Source organism: Furipterus horrens, unplaced genomic scaffold (genome assembly GCF_987537825.1).
Source record: "Furipterus horrens unplaced genomic scaffold, mFurHor1.1.pri manual_scaffold_3, whole genome shotgun sequence".
NCBI classification, from domain to species: domain Eukaryota; kingdom Metazoa; phylum Chordata; class Mammalia; order Chiroptera; family Furipteridae; genus Furipterus; species Furipterus horrens.
The window spans coordinates 168183527-168203938 of NW_028327173.1; the positions used below are offsets into that span (position 1 = coordinate 168183527).

The 20412-nt window shown below is 32.1% G+C and overlaps 1 protein-coding gene and 1 non-coding gene across 2 annotated transcripts in view; both read right to left on the minus strand.

The window, feature by feature from the left end:
* DENND4A (DENN domain containing 4A) overlaps positions 1-20412 on the minus strand; it is an 85571-nt gene that overhangs the window by 49927 nt on the left and 15232 nt on the right. The window contains exons 4-11 of the mRNA XM_090270798.1: positions 18753-19002; positions 13461-13530; positions 11326-11495; positions 10357-10598; positions 7391-7457; positions 5995-6053; positions 3921-4065; positions 3486-3661 (exon numbers count right to left, since the gene is read on the minus strand). Of these exons, the coding sequence (XP_090126924.1) occupies positions 3486-3661; positions 3921-4065; positions 5995-6053; positions 7391-7457; positions 10357-10598; positions 11326-11495; positions 13461-13530; positions 18753-19002 (1179 nt within the window). The remainder of the gene's footprint in view (positions 1-3485; positions 3662-3920; positions 4066-5994; positions 6054-7390; positions 7458-10356; positions 10599-11325; positions 11496-13460; positions 13531-18752; positions 19003-20412) is intronic.
* Positions 20175-20314, minus strand: LOC150016661 (small Cajal body-specific RNA 11). The gene has a single exon (XR_016510370.1).

Here is a 20412-nt window from a genome sequence, read left to right on the forward strand (position 1 = left end):
CATTAAACAAAAAATAAAACAATTAAAAATATTCTAGTTAACAAGAGAAAAATACTACTGGTAAAGTGGGATGTTGAATATTTAAAAATTAATTTATATAAGGGTTAAATGTTACATTAAATATAGCTCAAATATTTTGTAATTATATTGTAACAGAGTAAATTCTACTTGTATTGGAATCATGCTAATCACTACCAAACTTAATGTGGTGGTCATTACTCTTAAATACCATTTAAGATTCTTTAGACACCTAAATATTGAGAACATCTTACTATGTGGATTTTTTGTTGTTGTTGTTATAGACTCTGAGATAAATGACTGTAGAAAACTTTCAATTAGCGTATCAAAACACTTTGGTATATTGAAATATTGTTTTTTAGTCTCCTAAAAGTAAAATTTCTTTCTCTCTGTAAAGAAATAATCTATATTAATTGAATAAACTACAACATTCCAAAATACTTTTATAACCACAAAAGAGGATATGTGCTTTAAAGAGGTATCTTTGTTTCTATGACAAACTCCTACAATCTCCTTTAGTACAATTATGACAACACTGTTGTTCTTTAAACTACAAGTGGGGTAGGAGAAGAAAAGAGTGTGGTGATAAAAAACCATAAAGATTTTGGACTTAACTATAACTTTCTTATTCCATTCTTTATGAAATCTTTATTTTTCTCTTTCTACAGCAATGACTACTCCTTTTAGAAAACCTGAAAAATGTTCAGAAAAGGAGAAGAAAAGTAAATATGATGTTCTAACCACCAAAGACAACAACATAGGACCGGTGTGTAGGGAAACTTGCTGAACTTTTTTTTTCAATGTTCCCTAAACTTGCCCAGGGGAAAAGGGCAAATATCACTTTGAAAAACTGAAAAAAGAAAAAGGGAAAGCTTAAGCTGATAAAGAACAACTGTCTTGGAATCTATTCTATCTTTCCACAAATAAAGATAAAAATACCGATAGGGCATGGAAAATTGCAGGTGTTCTGTGAAGATTTTATTTCATTTATAATGTGACCAGGAGCATGGAATCCTACTTTACAGTGAAAACACAACATAGAAATATTATTTACATATTTTCTTGATAAAACTTTGCAACACAGCACTCCCAACTGTGCCTTATCATTCACAGTATGCATGCCTGCCTTGCTAGACCAGATTACAAGCAATTTATAAGAGTGTTAGTCTTTTTACTCCCAGTGCCTAGCAAAAACAGGTATTCAAGATAAATAAATGAATGAAAAATATCATTATCATTTCATCACATGTAATTATTTATTCAAGTAATTAATTTCCTTCTTTCACCTTTGATATCTTCACTTTACTACAACTTGGCTGAGTAGGACAGTTTCATTTAGTACCTGAGTTTGGATCTATGATGGCCTTCCGCATTTTCATTCGGGGTAGGATCATTTACAATATTACTATTACATAAGTAGTTAGCCAATAATTAGTGGTGAATGTATTAGTTTGGAGTCAGAGAGTGATGGTTTCAAAATCCAATTCTGGCAGTAGAAGTTATGTGGCTTTTAATAAATTAAAAATCTAAGCTTGGTTTTCTTATCTGTCATGAGATTAATAAATACTACCTCACAATATACATAGAATAATATGAGATAACTTGGCTATGCATACAGCTTAATGCCTCATACATATCAAGACACTAATTTCCCTTTCTCCAGAAATTTCTTGACATTCATAATATATTCTGTATTATATGTATCTAAGAATCAGAGACGGAAAAAAGAAACCCAAATATCTCATACTCAGAATTTGTTTTTCTTTCATATTTCAGGCTGAGGCTCCAGAAATTCTGGATGAAGGAAGGAAGAAAGTTGTTAGTTTACTAATTTAGTTCTCTCATAGGTCCGTAAGGATGAAATATCAAGAAGGAAGAATATTGATGAGTGCAAATAGACCCATCTTTCTTTGATTCTTTAACTAATTAAGTGATCAAAACAGAAAGATAATTCAAAATTATTTTTAAAAATTGAGGAAAGATACAAAAAGAGAGAAATGTAATTTATTACCATAACAAACACAGTATATACTCATTTACCACCCTTCATTTCGATTTTTAATAATATTATATCATGTAACATTAACAATTGGGAAAATAATATTATATCATGCAACATTAACAATTGGGAAAGAAAAAGATACTGCTTTACTATTTAAAGAATTAAATATTCCTGGTAAAGAACTAAATATTCCTGGTAAAGAACTTTGACTCTATCAATCCCATATACAAAATGGCCTTTATGCACAAAGTGCATCCCATATTTTCTTGTTAGACTTTCTCTGGATAAAAGATTTTGGACAACATACATACTTTATAATAGAAAATTATATTTTTTGCTAAACTCTTCTGATGATTTAAGTATCTGAGGTTTTGACATATGACAAACCTAGAATTCATGTAAGATTTCAGAATTAAACCAAAACGCTTTAATATAATACATGCATATTTAAAAATGAAGAAAAAAACCTATTTCACATATACATTTAATTTGTAAAGGCTTACTAGTTTTTGGGCTTTACTGATAGACTAACTTGTAGTAATTTTAGATATGTCCTATGGATTCAATGTGGTCACTGCGTCTATTTCCTCTTCCCTGAACAGCCTAAGTTTAAATAAACTGAAAATACGGGATATAAGAGAAGCATTTAATTTAAAAAAAGCTATAAATAGCCCTGGCTGTGAGGTCTGGTTGGTTAGAGCGTTGTCCCAGACACCAAAAGACTGCAGGTTTGATCCCTGGTAAGGGCGCATACAGGAGGCAACCAATTGATGTTTCTCTCTCTCACATCTTTGTTTTTCTCTCTCTCTCTCTCTCTTTCTCTCTCTCTCTCTCTCTCTCTCTCTCTCTCTCAAGTCAATAAATATACCCTTTAGTTAAGGATTAACAAAAAAGCTGTAAATATATAGCTCCAGTAGTACAACTTAAATATTATTCCAGTGAAAGAGGGATACTTATAAAATCCTTACACTCCTAAGGTATAAAAGTAAAGCGATTATGTATAATTTAAAAGTTATTTAGAATTTAAAAACATTAATTTTGCTGTGAAGTATGAGCATTCTAATAGTATTACACTATGCTAGAAATAGAATTGAAATATTAATCAAGGAATAGTATTTCAATTCAATCTGTGTTTCACCCATACTCATCAGACTAAAGGGAAATAACCTTTCTCTATTTCTAATCTCAATTTGCCTTCTGCTAAATTTCTTGGTAAGCATAAGATTATAATGTTCCTTAAGTATTTAAAAAGCTAAGGATGAAAGGTACATACTCTTTCAAATAAAACCTTCTACAATGCTCTAAAAATCTATCCCATTGAAGTATAGTAAGACCTGATTCAAAACACAAAAACAATAAAGCTAAAGAAAATTCTAATAAGCATTCATAAAATAAACAATTACATATACATATACATACACCAGGAAGTAAATTATTGAGTGTAGAATCACTAAAACGTACTTACTGAGAAATGGTGTTGGTATCTAGGTCAACGCAACTAACATCCGGTGGAGGGTCATAGAGATCAAAGTATCTTGAATCAATTCCTACTATGAAAGGACATGGTGCACTCAAGACATCGGCTAAAGCCAGTGGGCAGAGAGGAACATATGGGCATGGCCAGTGGAAAGGGAATATCATCTTGGATAAATAAAAGATAGGAGAATTTTTAGCTGTTTGACATTGAAGCATAACTTATAAGCATGCACAAAAAAGTCTTTTAAATATTTATACCTAAAGTCTAATGCTTGAAAATGAATTAAATAGTTATTAAGTAGTGTCAATGTTCAGAAAATTTAAATTGTTTTCAACATAAAAATTCATTACACTCTGAATTTTAGTTAAGCATTGAAATAGCTTTAAATTATATATTTTCCCAATAAGCAACTCTGATACTCACAGACACTAATGCTTCTGTCACACTAGTAAGCACAGAAGGCCGTAAGGAATGGATGAGAATCTTATGTTCTGTCACTGCAAACACAAGTAATGTCACAGCATTTTCAGGGCCTAAATTCTGAAGTAGTGTTGAAAACTTGCCACCACTGTCAATCCAAACAAAAAATATGTAATTAATAAAGATCCAATAATCTCATTATCCAGAGAATTATGGCAAAAAAGTTCTTGACTAGGGTATGATTTGCATCATATATTCAATTTTAAATGGGGTGGCTAATCTTATGTAGAGAAAACATTGCATTAGAAACACACTATGAAAACAATGACATTTTATGAGGTTTCAGAATTATTCAGTTCTTCTACATTGTATTCAATACGGAAAATAAAAAGTCATCTGCTTTATTTTACACAGAAAGATCTACCATATAGATAATGTCCAAATACAGAATTTAATTTATAAGAGGAATGATTTAATTGAAAGCAAATTCTTTAATGAAAGTTTTGGCTCATCTTCCATTGTAAAAATCAGAAAAATTACATGGGTTATAGTCCCACCTCCCTTAAAGTAAAAAACACATATTAAAATTTAGATTTATGAATAGATATTTCATATTTTAATGATAACGGTAATATGAAATCAAGGAATGGTATACACATACAAAGCAAATTCAAAGCAAACTTAGACCTTCTGTATAGTAACAAAACACTAGGTTGACAAAGTAAATAATCCAGTGGACCAACCAGTATTTTGTCTATATAATGCTAAGTAACTGACTTCACTGAAATAATTTTTTTTAAATAGAGCAAAACTAGTAACAAAAGTCTCTTGGAGAAATAAAAACATATATCCAAAAAAAAAAAAAAAAAAAAAAAAAAAGCTTGTGCATGTTCATAGCAGCATTATTCAGAGTGGCCAAAACATCCATCAACTGATGAGTGGATAAATAAAATGTAGTATATTCATATACTGAAATATTTGTTGCAAATAAAAAGAAATGAAGTACCGATACACACTACTGTATGAACCTTGGAAACATTATGATAATTGAAAGAAACTAAACACAAAAGGCGAAATATTATATGATTCCATTTATATGAAATGTTTAGAATGGGCAAATCTGTAGAGACAGAAAGCAGATTAATTGTTGCGAAGGGCTGGGGAGATGGCATGTGTTTTTGTGGGTAGGAATGGGAAAAATAGGGAAGGTAAACTGCTAAAGCACACAAGGTTTCTTTTTAGATAGATGAAAATGTTCTAAACTTGATTATAGTGATAGTTGCATGACTGTGAATACACCAGTGAACTGTACACTTTAATTGGGTGAATTGTATAGTATGTGCATTATATACCAATAAAGCTGTTAAAAACAAAAAAATGTCCTTGGTTAATTTAGAATAGTTTTTACGTAGTCTTAGTATTTCTAGTTTATTTTTGGATTCAACAAAGGTTAAGAAAACACTGGTCACTCTGGGCCGAGACCTAGTGATGAAATAATCTGCAATTCTTACAAAATTAATGTCAAAGATGGCACATTTAGTCTCCCTTAGGTACATGCTACAAAATAGCTTAATTATATTGTAACTATTTCTCTGCTAGAAAAATTATATACAGATAATTAAGCTTCAAGACATGATACCATAGAAAAAACATATTTCATAATTTCTCTTATCTTTTAAGGTGATGAAATACACTGTTCTACTTCATTGTTTAGTATTTATAAGTATCTTTTTATTTTGAGGTTAAATTGAAACTTAATTGCATTTGTATGTTCTTTAGAAGATATTTAAAGCTAAAAATAATTGTTTTCATAATCTACATACATATATACCTATACGTAACAGTACTTGATGATAACAAATGGATACACAAAATACCAAACTCTACTGTAAAACATTTTTTGTTAAGAACATTACTCTAAATATTCAGTAAAAGGAATTTAGATAAGAAACAGTTAAATGAGAAGTATTTCCATCAACATTTGAAATTTTACTTAGAAAAGAGAAAAAATATTTGAATGTTACTTTAGCTCACACTAGATTTAGAGAAACATAAACTGAAATGAAGTTTTACTTGCCTTAGTGGAAGAGGGGAAGAAACAGGCTGACTGAGAATCAGAGTATCATGTGGTGATAACTGGAAGAAGAGTTAAAATAAAGTATTTGAAATACAATCTTAAAAGACCTCTTTGATAAAACAGATAGACTAATGATGGTGAAGTTTCAATATCAATATACATATTCATTCATTAGTATAACATAACCACTAAGATCCTGAAAAATATGTCCTGATCACTGACCTCTTCTGACTACTAACTTTTCTATTCTAAATCCTCTATCTTTTCTTCTGTTCCTCAATGTTTTCCTAATGCCATTTTAACACATCTTTATCAAAAGACTAAATTATTCATTTAATACCAAAAAATCAGAGTTAGCAAACCTACTGACTCCAGGGCAAATCCATAGGCCACCTGTGTATATATAACATTTAATCAAAACTCATCATTTACACTGTTAGCTCTAGCTGCTTTTGTGCAATAACAGCAGAGTTGAGTAGTTTCAACAGAGATAGTATGGCCTATAGACACTAAAACATTTATCGTATGGTCCTCAACAGAAAAAAATTTGCCAACTTCTGCTATAAAACAAATCTTTTATGTGTATTTAAATTGAGTGTGCTATAAATATCAAAAAGTAAGGCAAGGATGATATATAAATATACAGACTGATTATAAAACTTATCAAATGATATTTTTCTAGATGTTTTATCTATCAATATAATGAGGCAATTATTTTCCCACATTTTCAAATATGTGCAGATTTTCATAAATTTGTAAATATCTATTTGCCAAATGACTTCTAATTTTGAATGATATCTCATTAAGGGCTGTGATAAATACATAACAACATAGTGATATTACATGAAAATACTGTCTTGTGTAAATCACTTCATAAGTGATGATTAAAGAAGAAACACATCAAGAGTTAAAGCAGAAAAGCTATGACCAAAAAAGGAAAGATACAGTCAATTGGGAAAAGTGAAGGGGAAAATAATTTATGTTCATTTAAAACTTCCCCTGTCACAAAGATATGAGCATTCCTTCTTGTAATACATGAAAACACACAACTTTTACTTCTATATTTTCTAATATACTTAAGGAATAAATGCCAAAGCCACAGAGAACTTTCAAATAACTAGAACAAATTTAAGGAAAAAAGTTCTTTTGTGTGTGTTCGAAATGTCTACTGCCTCCTACTTCTTTAACTGTGCAATCCTTCATTTAAGGGAGAAAACTTAGTCATCTGAGAGGCAGTTAATAAGACAATAAGGGCCTAAACTCCAAAATGAAATAGCATCTTGTTCTCTTTTGATCTCATTTGATTTTTTTCCCCATTTAAGACTGTTATTCTTATATTACACATTGACAGAGCCAATATTCATTTAACAGGGCACTTATATCAAGAAAATCTTACCTGAACTAAAATTCGTGGTCTCTGAGGAGATGGAAAAGGAACTTTATGCATAAAGTGAGAAATATGCCTTAAAAACAAACAACAAAAAGCCATTTGATTCCAAAGTGAGTACAGTACGCTATAAAGGTGAACATGCCACCACAAGTCCAAGTTAAGTCAAAAGCTCTGTGAACCTGTAATTTCTAAATCCCTGCTACTGTAAAAACAAGTGAACGAACAACCAAATATCATTTGTCTCATTAAAGCTACTTCTACCTAAATTCAGTAACTTCTCATATTAATAGTTTTTCACATTTAATGGTGTTTATGTTACGAATATCTCAAAAGCCATTATAACTTTTATACAACGTATCAGAGATGTGGACATTAACAAGCTAATTCGTGCATTTGTAATATACTTTTTAGTCAACTTCTCATATTTTAAAAGGGAAACACCATTTCGAATGCTCCAGGAAAATGAAAGAGTTTAACTGTTTCTAAAATGAACAATATACAGACAAGACCTTGTTTTACTGAGCTTCGTTTTTACTGCACTTTATAGATGTTGTATTATTTACAAACTAAATGTAAGACCCTCCACCAGCAAAAGGATCACAACTCACTTTATTGCAATACTTGCTTTATTAGAGTGGTCTGAAATGGAACTTACATATCTTCAAGGTATGCCTGTACTTTCTATTAACAATAGGTTAAAGATTCTATTACTCATTTTATGGTTTTTTTTTCCCAGAAGAAAATGGATAAAAAGCTAGATTGATGTGTTCTGTTTTGGACACTATGGAAAAGAAAAAAGGAAACGATGGTGAAAATTCTTCCCTTTCTTTCTTTCTTTTTCTTTTTTTTAGGAAAAAGTTATTTTATTTCTGCATTTCTTTTAAACCTGATTTCAAAATCATTTTGGTTTCAGAACTGGGATAATTTCAACTGGATAAAGAACGTGTTTTGACTGCATGCTATGTATAAGCCACTGCCAGACATTATGGGAATTATAGAAAAGGCATATACTACTACCACTTTATACCATAAAGGTACTTATAACCTAACAAAAAAGGCAAGAAGAATGAGTTCCAGAGGAAACACATTTGCTTGAATTATCTAAAGTATTTAGAATACCAGAAAATAAAGTGTGATCCATGAACATCTAAAGATCTCCAAGGTCCATTCATGGAGAATCTGCAAGGTGAAACTATTTTTATGATAATATTTCATTTGCCTTTTCCACTGTGTTGATATTTGCACTGATGGTGCAAAAGCATTGTTGCTAAAACTGCTGGCATCTCACTATGAATCAAGGCAACAAATTGTATTAGTAGTCATTGTATGCAGTTTCATTTAAGAAGGTCCTTGATGAAGCAATAAATATTATCAATTTTATTAAATCTTGACTCTGTAGGATATATTTTAAAAAATAATCTGGGTGATGAAAGACGAAGCAGGCATAAAGCGCTTCTGCTACGTGCAGCAGTATAATGGTTGTCTTGCATAAAAGCACCTGTACAACTGAGTCCACAGCAACATTTGGGCCATGCCGAAAGGTCCTTAGTATTTGGCTCTGTGAAAAATGTCCATGAGCATATTTGGTACATGACAAATTGTCCTTGATATTTGGTCCTCTCAAGAATGTTCACACCCATACCATTATTTATACTTTCGGTTTATAGGATTAACACATAAAAACATTATCAAATTTTATTGATCCAATAATTGTGCTATGGCTGTATTGGCAATAATAAAACAATAACCCTTTTCACCTCAATAACCTAGTAGGTAATGGCAGCTAAGTAGTTGGGTCAGTGTGGACAAAGTGTCTCCATGGATGCTTTGGACAGGACCAAATGTCTGCTAATCCCTATAACAAACTCCGCTTGTCAAGTCTGGGTGCAGTAACAAAAAGGAAAATCCACAAGTTTCTGAAAACACTCTCAAATGCCCTCCCTTTTCCACCTAGTTCTCTGTGTGAGGCCAGGTTCATATACTTCAACCCAAACAACATATCGCAACAGATTAAATACAGAAGCACATACAAGAACCTACCTGTGTTCAATTAATCCAGACATTAAGATTTGTAAAAACATAAAACAATGTCATTCTAATTATTTTTGTTTTAGAAAAGTTATTTTTTTAAAAAAATGATATTTATGTTAACATGTAATAGGTTTATTATTTTAAAAATAATTAAATATTTTTAAAGTTCTGTTTTAATTTCTATTATAGTAGGTATCAACAAATATTTAAAAAAAAATATAAACCCTTTGGGGTCCTTGGTTTTTAAGAGTATAAAGGGGTCCTGAGATCAAAAATTTAAGAACTGCTGTATCAGACACTGAGGATATAAGAGTGCCAGGAAAAATTAGAGTAGTCCTGTACACCAAATGTTCTTATGATAATTCTGTTGCTTTCCAATTGTCATTAGAATCAGAGAATTGTGCCTAAGAATACAAAAGAGCTTAAATGATAGATGGTATAAAATAAATAATAGTCAGACAATGGAAGTATTTAGATCTCATCTGCATCAGATCTTACTGCATGAAACATTCAGTTTTAATAACCTTGAAGTAAATAACTAAAATTTTAAAAATAAAGAATGCACGTATCTAATTTTTCCTTTAAATTCATGATAGCTAAACATAAGAAATATTTTTAAAGGTTCATAATAAACCCAAATTATGTGTAAAATAAGAATTACAAAACTATTTTTAAAATTCCAATTAGAATCTCCAAACTTCACATGAACATTAAAAAAATTAAACACCTAATTTTGTTAGATTTATTTAAAATAACATGACTGTAAAAGTATAATAGAAAAATACTCCTGAGAGAAAAAAACAAATTCTTTTTTCCAAGTAACTCCTGACAAATGTAGTTTGCTCATCAAATTTACCAAAGCAATTAAATTACCAGTACAAATATACCACACATAATGAAAAGATCTGCCAAATTTTGAACCAGGAAGGCTTCTAACTTACTTCTCAATTGGAAGGACATGAGGCCCAGAGATGGAATAACGATACAAAAAAGTCAGAAACTTCCTGAACGCATCAAAAAAAGGCCAGTGAGAAAGAAGACAGATGCATTTGCTAGTGTGAACTGTTTTGGAACTATCAGACTTCCCATCTGCCGATGATGCTAAACCCAAAAGAAGTCTCTGTTTTTCTGTGAGACTCTCCTCAGGATATGGTTCATAAAACTGAATAGCAGCACCATAGACCTGGAAAACAAAGTAAATGTTTACTAAATACACCTTATATCATTTATTCATATCACATCATTAGTTAAAATAGTTAATGAGTGAGCCATTGTGAGCCAGGCCATAATGAGCCATTACATGCTTATGAGTGAGGCAAGGTGCCAGGTACAAGGAACATAGTAGTGAACAGACATCATTCTTTGCTTTCTTTAAGTACATTAAAAAATAAAATAAAATTTTAAAACTACACAAGTACTACTCTCACATCTCCTTATTTTTTTTTAAGGTGTTTCAATTAAATTGCACTTGTCTTATAAAGAAAGAAATTGTACCAATATTCTCTACAAGAAAATGATTAAGAACTATTATTGGGTCAGACTAGATAATTTCCAAGGTCCCTTACAACTATATTAGTCTATGATTCTAAACAGCACTGAATAGTTAATAATGTCTTTTGTATTACTTTCAAAGCTTTAATATCACAGAAAATAAAGCAATGAAAGATCATCATTTGATAATTAAAAAATCTTTGACCACATTCACAAGAAAGCATTTGGGTAAATGGAAGAGAATAAAAATTCTCTTTTCCTTTGTCCATGGATATAATTACCTTAACCAAATGAAAGAGGTATGTATAATAGTTTCAGTTTAGCCAGTTATTTTTTCCTACTATTCCTTGTATTATATAAAACTTAAATTAAAAATATACAAGAAATTTATTGATATAACTTGTTAAAACACATAGTACCTTTTCAGCTGAGGCTCCAGTTAACACAAATGTAGAAAATACAGGGAGAGGGTATTTGCTATTTGGTGGCCAACATTCGATAGTTGCACCCATTGGTAAACAAAATAGGGGAACAGATTCTGGAAGTGAAAATGACTCATAATCTTCTTGAGGATATCTACAAATTAGACCTATAAAAATGACAATAAATATTGGGTTATCATCTCTTGATTTTAGTTGTTCATAATTTGAATGATGCTGAAATACTTTAACACATATAAAAGTTCTAAACATTATATATACAGGGTGAGGCAAAAGTAGATTTACAGTTGTGAGTATGCAAAACAATTTATTCTTGTATTTCCAATAGAACAACTGTAAACCTACTTTTGCCCCACCCTGTATGTTCATCAAATGACTGAATGCTTCAGAAGGATTCATATAGATTCTAATCCTCAAACATTGTAACTATTCAAATTAACTGCTTAATATTTATCAAGCTTCATCCAGAAAGACAAGTAAGGCAGGCATAAAAGATGATCCTAAAGAAATATACATAAACACACACATACTCAAAAATTCAGTTTGTCATCACGCTACCTTAAAGCACATGAATATACTATTTAAAAAAAAATACATACCTGCATATATCCATTCCATCAGCTCTCAATAACTTTCCCACAGGGTTTTTTACATATTAAAATAAATATCCCATAGAATTACATATATAACTTCTAGCAGAAATATAAGAAAAACACTAATACAAATAGAAGAGTCACATATTTACAATATTTTCAGAATAGTATCAACTCAATCCTGGCTTTTGAGTAATTCCAAATTATATGAAGATAAAGTTTCAAGTGGCCTATGATTTCATATGAAATAACTAGTCTAGAAAGTGGTCTAAGAAAAATTTTGTACTGGATTTTGTGGGACTTAAAAGGGAAAATAGGTTCCCTGAACTTGAACAGTAAAAGTCAAGTGGGAACCATCACTGGATATGGCTTAAAGACAAAATGATAACTAGGAATACCTGTGGTTGGTCTGCCACTAATACGTGTGATTTTGGAGAAATCATATACCTATAAGACTCTGGTTTTTTCATCTATAAGTTAGATGGACTAGATATACTAAGGTCCAAAGTAGTTCTAAAATTCTCTAATTATATGCTTGCCAGCCAGTATATCCCATGAGGGTCTACAGGTAATTGTCCACTATTCTCTCAAGTCATAAGGCAACAGTTTAGGCTTTAAGTAGCTCATAAATAGCGATGAACTGTAGATCCTGAAAAATCAAAGGTAGAACAGAAAGGTAAAAGTCTAGGACACTAATTTTAAAACTATATTATTTAAAAGGCCAAATCTGCTCTTTTGCAAATAAGATCAGTATGTTTGATATTTTGAGGTTTCTGGCAATTGAAAATTTCAGCTAAGTATTATAAAGTCACAAATTAGTTTATAATATTTCAGATTTTTATGAAACAATTATACAGGAACTAGAGATTTTACTAAATTTGATATAAATATTAAAGAAACATTAATTTAATCAGAAAATGCCTTTCCAGATTTTCTATTAATTTGAAAACTTAAAGAGAACTAATTTTTACTTATTAGTTATTTATTTAAACTGAATGTTTAAAAAAACCCACCTTCTTTAATATTCATCTTCCATTAAGCATCCAATAAATGTATTGATGAAAACAAAATAGAATAAAAAAACATGGGCCGTAGTCCCAGTCCTGGCTCTAACACAGTGGTTCTCAACTTTCCTAATGCTGCAACTCTTTAATACAGTTCCTCATGCTGTGGTGACCCCCAACCATAAAATTATTTTTGTTGCTACTTCATAACTGTAATTTTGCTACTGTTATGAATCGTAATGTAAATATCTGATATACAGGATGTATTTTCATTGTTACAAATTGAACATAATTAAAGCATAGTGATTAATCACAAAAACAATATGTAATTATATATGTGTTTTCCGATGGTCCTGGCGCTGTGAAAGGGTTGTTCGACTCCCAAAGGGGTCGCGACCCATAGGTTGAGAACTGCTGCTCTAACACATTGTAAGACGGGTTTTGTTTATTTTCTTTACTATTACTGGCCCCCATAATACATTTATATATTAAGTAACCCATGAAAAATTATACTTACCAGCTTTGTAAGATATAGTGTTAGTCTTTGCCACTGATTTTTTATAACATAGGTATACTGCTGATCCCCACTGAATTAAAAAAAGAAAACATCATTATTTTTAAAAGGTAGTAACTTAATAAAGTAGAATCTCTCTGATCTTCCTAGTATGCATTATCTGAGATGTAAAAGATTACTCCTCCTTAGCTATTTTCGGTTGGTTATTTTGTGAGTATTTTATTGGATTTATTGCTCATTTTTCTCTCAGAAGTAAAAATCAACTTATTTTTTCCTTCTAACAGCAAAAACATAAAAACTTGTCTCTTTAAAACAAAACTAAGCCACAACAATTTAGATTATATTCTAAGTCCAAAATTTGAAAAGAAATGATAAACTAAGAAATATCTATCCACGTGTGTATACCTTCCTTTTGATTACATAACCCCTTTCAGACATTGCCAGATTTTTCTGCAGCTCTTTATACCAAAATTCTAAAGTAGTAATTTGCCATATCCATTTCCTTCTTTACTGAATCCACTCCAAAACAAGTTTTAATTTTACCATTCCTTAAAAGAACACCTTTGCTTTAATGATGCCAAATCTAATAGTTAATTCCCAGTCTTCATTTTATTCAACGTCTCAGCAGATTTTGAGAGCTTCAATGACTGCCTCCCTGACACATTTTCTTTTCTTGACTTTTGAGGAGTCATACTCTCCTGGTCCCTCCCCATAAAGTCTCTGGCTACCCCCCAGTCTCCTCTGTAGCATCCTCTCTCTCTTCCTCATCATTAAATGTGATCTCCTTTTCTTTACTTTCTCTAAATGGTCTCATACATTTAGTTCCATGGTTTTAAATAACTGCTATTCCCAAAAGAGGCTCAATGTTCTAGTCCCAGCTGTAACGAGATGAAGAGGACTCAGCAAAGCAGATTTTGGGGTGAAGAAAAGGAGGTCAGTATTAGACATTTAAGTTTGAAACATCTATTAGACATCCAAGTGAAGAATCAAATGTAGCCAAGGTAAGAGGTCTGAAATGGAGATGTCACTTGGGAGATGTCACTGCCTGACATTAGGTGGTAACAGATATATGCACACAGCACACTTCCTTACCTCCTTTCAGTCTTAACTCAAACATCACTTTATTATTTCATCACCTTTTAAGCAATGGCAACCCTCCCTCTACTCTTCCCAGCAGCCCTATCATGCCTATCTCGCTTTTCATCCCTGCATAGCACTTATCAACATTTGGCATATTTTATATTTTCTTATTTATCATCAGCCTCTCAGCACTAAAATATAAGTTCCACGATGGCAAGGGCTTTGTTTTGTTCACTACCATATCTGTAGCACTTAAAACAGTGCTTTTTATGTAAAAATGTTTTTAAAATACATTGAGACAGGACATGCTGTGCGCACATGCTACAGTACCTGCATAAACCAGTACATGAGGACAGATTCATAGCACTGAAGACAAATGTATAGAGAAATATCAGCTGATTTCTCAAAAGAAACTTTGCAGGCAGGAAGGGACTGGCAAGATGTATTCAATGTGATGAAAAGCAAGGACCTACAGCCAAGATTACTCTATCCAGCAAAGCTGTCATTTAGAATGGAAGGGCAGATGAAGTGCTTCCCAGACAAGGTAAAGCTAAAGGAGTTCATCATCACCAAGCCCTTATTACATAAAATGTTAAAGGGACTTAGTTAAGGAAAAGAAGATCAAAACTATGGACGTTAAAATGACAGCAAACTCACAACTATCAACAACTGAATCTAAAAAATAAAAACAAAAACAAACTAAATGAACAATCAGAATAGGAACAGAATCATAGTTATGGGGATCATTTGGAGGGTTATCAGCTGGGAGGGGGAAGGAGGAAAAAGGGGGAAATGGTGCAGGGATTAAGAAGCATAGTTGGTTGGTACAAAATATACAGGGGAATGTTAAGAATAATACAGGAAAGGGTGAAGCCAAAGAACTTAAAAGCACTACCCATGGACATGAACTAAGGGTGGGGGTGGGGGGTGTTGACTGCTGGAGGGAAGTGGAGTACCAGGTGGAGGGGGGTAAAGGGAAAAAATTGGGACAACTGTAATAGCATAATCAGTAAAATATACTTAAAAAATAAACTATATTACAATAGGAAACAGTTAAGAAAGGTTTTTTACATATTAGGAGACTAGTACAACAAACACCCATTTACCACCAAGATTTAACAAATGTTAGCAGTTTACTATATTTGCTTAAGATATTTTAATTTATAGAGAAACAAAAAATCACAAGTTTAGGTAAAGCCTTATCTTCCATTCCTTCCTGTTCTCTGGAGTTAACCACTAACCTGAAGCCAGTGCATATCATTTAGATGCACTTAAAATTTTTCTACTATACAAATATAGAAACCTATAAGTATGTATTATTGTTTTGTGCATTTAAAATTTTACATAAATGATGAGATGCTGAATATATGCTTTTTCATGGCTTACATTTTTACTCATCAATGTGTTTTTGAGAATTAGTGAAGTTAATCTAATTTCTTGCTCTAAATTACTGGATAGTATTCCATTAATGAATGAATGTTTATTTTATCCACCCCCATACTAATGGACACTTAGGTTGTTTCCTTCTTTTTCTTTGGCTATTATAAACAATGATGCAATAAATTGGCTCCTCATCTAGAAACTTTTCTTGCCTTCTTAAACATTTTTTCTGTGTCTCCAGGAGATCAACTGTTAAATCATACTTAGAACATCAAATTATGCTTATTGCTATGTTAGAATTTTGTTTTTATTAATGTTTTAGTATTTTTGTATCAAAAGAGGGCATATGTGGAAGTCAAGTGGATAGATACTATGAATGCAGGTCAAACTGGACTTTTAGTTTATTAGGTGAGTAGAAAATTTATAAATAAAGGGTTCTGTATTGAAAAGTCCCAACTCTAGTTCCCAATATCCAAATTTTGTGAATATAAAAAACCTTCAATGATAACCTTTGTGATGATAAAGAGGGAACTGTATGACCATTTGTAAAAACTTAAAGTAATATTCTAAATTGAAAAATAGAAGCTCAAAGATACAGTAAAAATTATGGGGCTCTGGAGGAAAAAATCATGACATCAAAACTGCAAGAGTATTTTCTAAATTTTTTTCACATACAAGGTTCAGGAAAAAAATGTAGGAGGACCCATGTTCTAAAAATACTTTAAATGCTTCACCTAATAAACTATCCATATTATGATTTGCCATGGCAAAAACAAACTTTCAAATGTTTTCTTTTTTCAGGAACTAGGTGCATGATTTAATTACTTGCTTTGTTAATAACTCTACTTTTCTAAATAAACTTGCTAAAGGTGAAGGGATTAGCCAAAGAACATACATACATAATCCACAGACACAGATAACAGTGTGGTGATGGCTGGGGCGGGGAGTGCTTGGAACTGGGTGAAGGTGTGCAAAAGACTGTGGGAGGAATGGGGACATCTGTAAGAGTGTCAACAATAAAACTAAAGTTAATAAAAGAAGTTATGACATTTTTGAAAGGTTGTAAAACAAGAGCCATTACATAAGAGTATGATGTTAATTCTTGCAATCCATGAACATGGTACATGCTTCCACTTGTTTGTATCTTCCTCTATGTCTTCCTTCAATGTCCTATAGTTTTCTGAGTACAGGTCTTTTACCTCCTTGGTTAAATTTATTCATAGGTACTTTATTTCTTTTTGTTGCAGTGGTAAATATGACTGTTTTCATTTCTGAATAATTTTGTATCCTGCTACTTTGCTGGAGTCATTATTTAAATCTGTTAGCTTTTTGGTGGAGTCTTTAGGGTTCTCTATGTACAATAGCAGGTCATCTGTGAATAATGACAGTTTTATTTCCTCCTTCCCAATTTGGATGCCATTTATGTCTTCCTCTTGTCTGATTGCTGTGGCTAGGACTTCCAGTACTAGGTTGGATAAGATTGGTGAAAGCAGACATCCCTGTCTTTTTCCTGATCTTAAAGGGAAACACTTTTAGTTTTTGCCATTGAATATGATGTTGGCTGTAGGGCCATTTGCATAGAGTATGAAAAAAATACTCTCAATGATTCAAAAACTGAGGAGAGAGTCCCAAATTTGCCAAGAGTTAGCTGTATCCTAAACTACAATTTTTTGAATTTTTGTACCACATGACCATTAAGTTTTCTTCCAGTTCTAAAATATTATGATTTTATTCTAAATCAATCAAAGTCCAAATCATCTAAGGCTTATGATTTAAAGTTTAAAAACTAATAATTCTTGAAAACTTTCTGTACATAAGCTTAATATGTGGTGCAGAGGTAGAGGAGATTCTTTTGAGGCCAAAGCTTTAAGCCTGGCACAAAAATAATGCAGGAGCTTGAGAAAAAATTCAACACATATTTCCTCGTGTCCATTAGATTGGTTTTATTTTTCCTCCTCATTTAGAAACCTAACAGACATACATTTAGAAGTCATTCACACACAGCCCGTATTTGGTTCATCAAAGGTGTGAATTTAGGTGGTAAAGATAAACGGTCCGCAGGCTGACCTTTGGGCATTTGATTGTGTAGAGATTAAGGAGATAGGAAGGAATCAGCAATGGCAGAAAAGGAAAGACTGGTAAGAGGTAGAAGGAAAAAGTAAGAGAGTACATAGAAAAAGAATACATCTTCTCTTTTGCCACTGTTTCAAAAAGGAGGAAGTAATTGTCTATGTCAAAACCTACTAAAAATAAGATGAAGAACTGATCACTTGATTCAACTAGAGCAATCTTGGTGCAATGGTGGAGACAAAAGCCTAACTGAAAAGTCAAAGTGAGGAAGGGGACAGAACACAGTCAACTCTTTTGAGACTTTTTATTATACAGGAGAGCAATAAAATGGGGCAACAGATGGAGGGGGATAAAGGGGTCAAATTTTGTAAACACGGGAGAAACATGGTTTGCATGCTGGAGGAAATGATCCAATAGAGAGAAAAGTGTGTGATTCACAAAGAAAGCAAGGAGAATTGCTGAAGCCATGTCCTCAAATAAGTAAGTAGTATATGGGATCTAGGACACAAATGGAGGGAGGGCTTAACCTTGGCTAGTGAATTATTTTTGCAGTAAGGAGGAATTTTTTTTTAACTAAAAGAAAGGCTTTTTGCATAGCTCTTTTTGAAAGTACAACTAAAGTACTTTCCTAAACATAAAATATCCAACATCTTTAAAAACACATTTTTAATTCAGTAATTATGCTATGCTGTTTTCCAAACAAAGATTTTAGATTATGGTCTTTTCATTAGTGGCTAATTTAATCAGTGCAAAAGAGTCACTTACCATACTGTTATTGAGATTCTTGTCGACTTTGCAGAAAGTATGTGGTGGACTTTCTCCTTTACTAGGTATAATAATACATATGTCTGTGACAGCCAACGTATTCTGAGTCATGTTTTCAGAGGCTCTTCGGTAAGTGATATAAATTTTTTGTGATGAGGTACTGCCGCTAATATTTGCAGGGCGTCCATAGGGAGTACTCTGAATAATTTCACACCCCTGTTTCAATCTTTCTTTCCAGTCATATAAAACCCTAAAAAATAAAGTAAATAAATACATAAACAAAAAGCACCATGAAATATGAAAGATAATATCAGATATCATGAACTGATCCTTAAATGTAGCAGAGATTTCAATCTTATTGCAAGTTTGAATTGCACAGTCCCATATAAAATTAAAGGATAACTTTTATTTATCCCTAAAATTTAAGTAATAAAAGAAAAATTCAGATTAACCTTGTGTTTTTTGACATAAACCACAGGATGGCAACAATTAAGGGCAAAGGTACTTGCTTTACCATTCTATTTAATGTATTTATTTATGTATGTCTCTAAAACCAAGCATCTTCTTGAGAAAAAGCAACTTTGTATTGTGGCCAAAATTAAAATTTTACAAAAGGCTCCTTAACCAGAAGGTATAGAACCTGCTCACACACTTTTGCTTCTAATACTTCCCCTTAAGGTTTAAGATATAATTTTAGGCTTTCAAAAGAGAAAATAACCTCAGAATTATGGCTGAAAGACATAAATTTATTTTTCCCCTTCTTCTTTATTATGGTAAAATCACAGGCCTTTCATAAGCACAGGCCAGGCATCCATCCCTTAACTCTTCTAAATACTATACTTAAAGTACTTGGGGACACCAAGAAAATGTCATGTTTGAATAGTAGAGTTTATTCTTTCACAGAATTCACTGATTTGAGTTTAAAGCTAAGTCCTTTGCATCAGTCAAAAAAAAAAAAAAAATTAAAGGCCTACTATATTGTTTTTGCTATAGAAATTGTTTTAACAGTCAATATCCCCAACATTAATCAGTAGTCCCTTTTATAAAATTTCATCATGCAAAGAAAATTTAGTGCCAGAACTTAGTCAAATTCTTTCTTTCTTTCTTTTTTTTGTTCAATACTCACCAGAGGATATGTTTATTGACTTGGGGTGGGGCGGGGGGGGGGGGTGGAATTGGTTAGTGACTAAAGTGAGTACAGGATTTCTTTTTGGCATGATAAAGATGTCCTAAAACATACTGCGGTAATGGTTGCATGACTCCATAAATATACTAAAAACTACTGAATTGTACACTTTAAATGGGTGAATTGTATGGTATGTAAATTATATCTCAATAAAGCTATTATATTAAAGGAAGCCCAAGTTCAATATTGTACCCTAAGGAAAGCACTAATTTACCTCAAGATCCTGTTTTTTTTTTATTGTCCTCTCGTGCCTTTAAGAGCCAGCCCTACACTCAGGACGGCCCTCCTAAGCTGGGAGGGAGACTGCTGTGCATCCTGCCAGACTCTCCTGTTACAAATGAGCACAGGGGAGCAGAGAAAGCACAGGCCAGGACAAGTCAAGATCCTTTTTTGACGCATACAGACTTAAGCATCCATTTATAATGATCATTATGGTGGATCCTTAAAAGCCATCCTTTTCTCATACTTTATTTA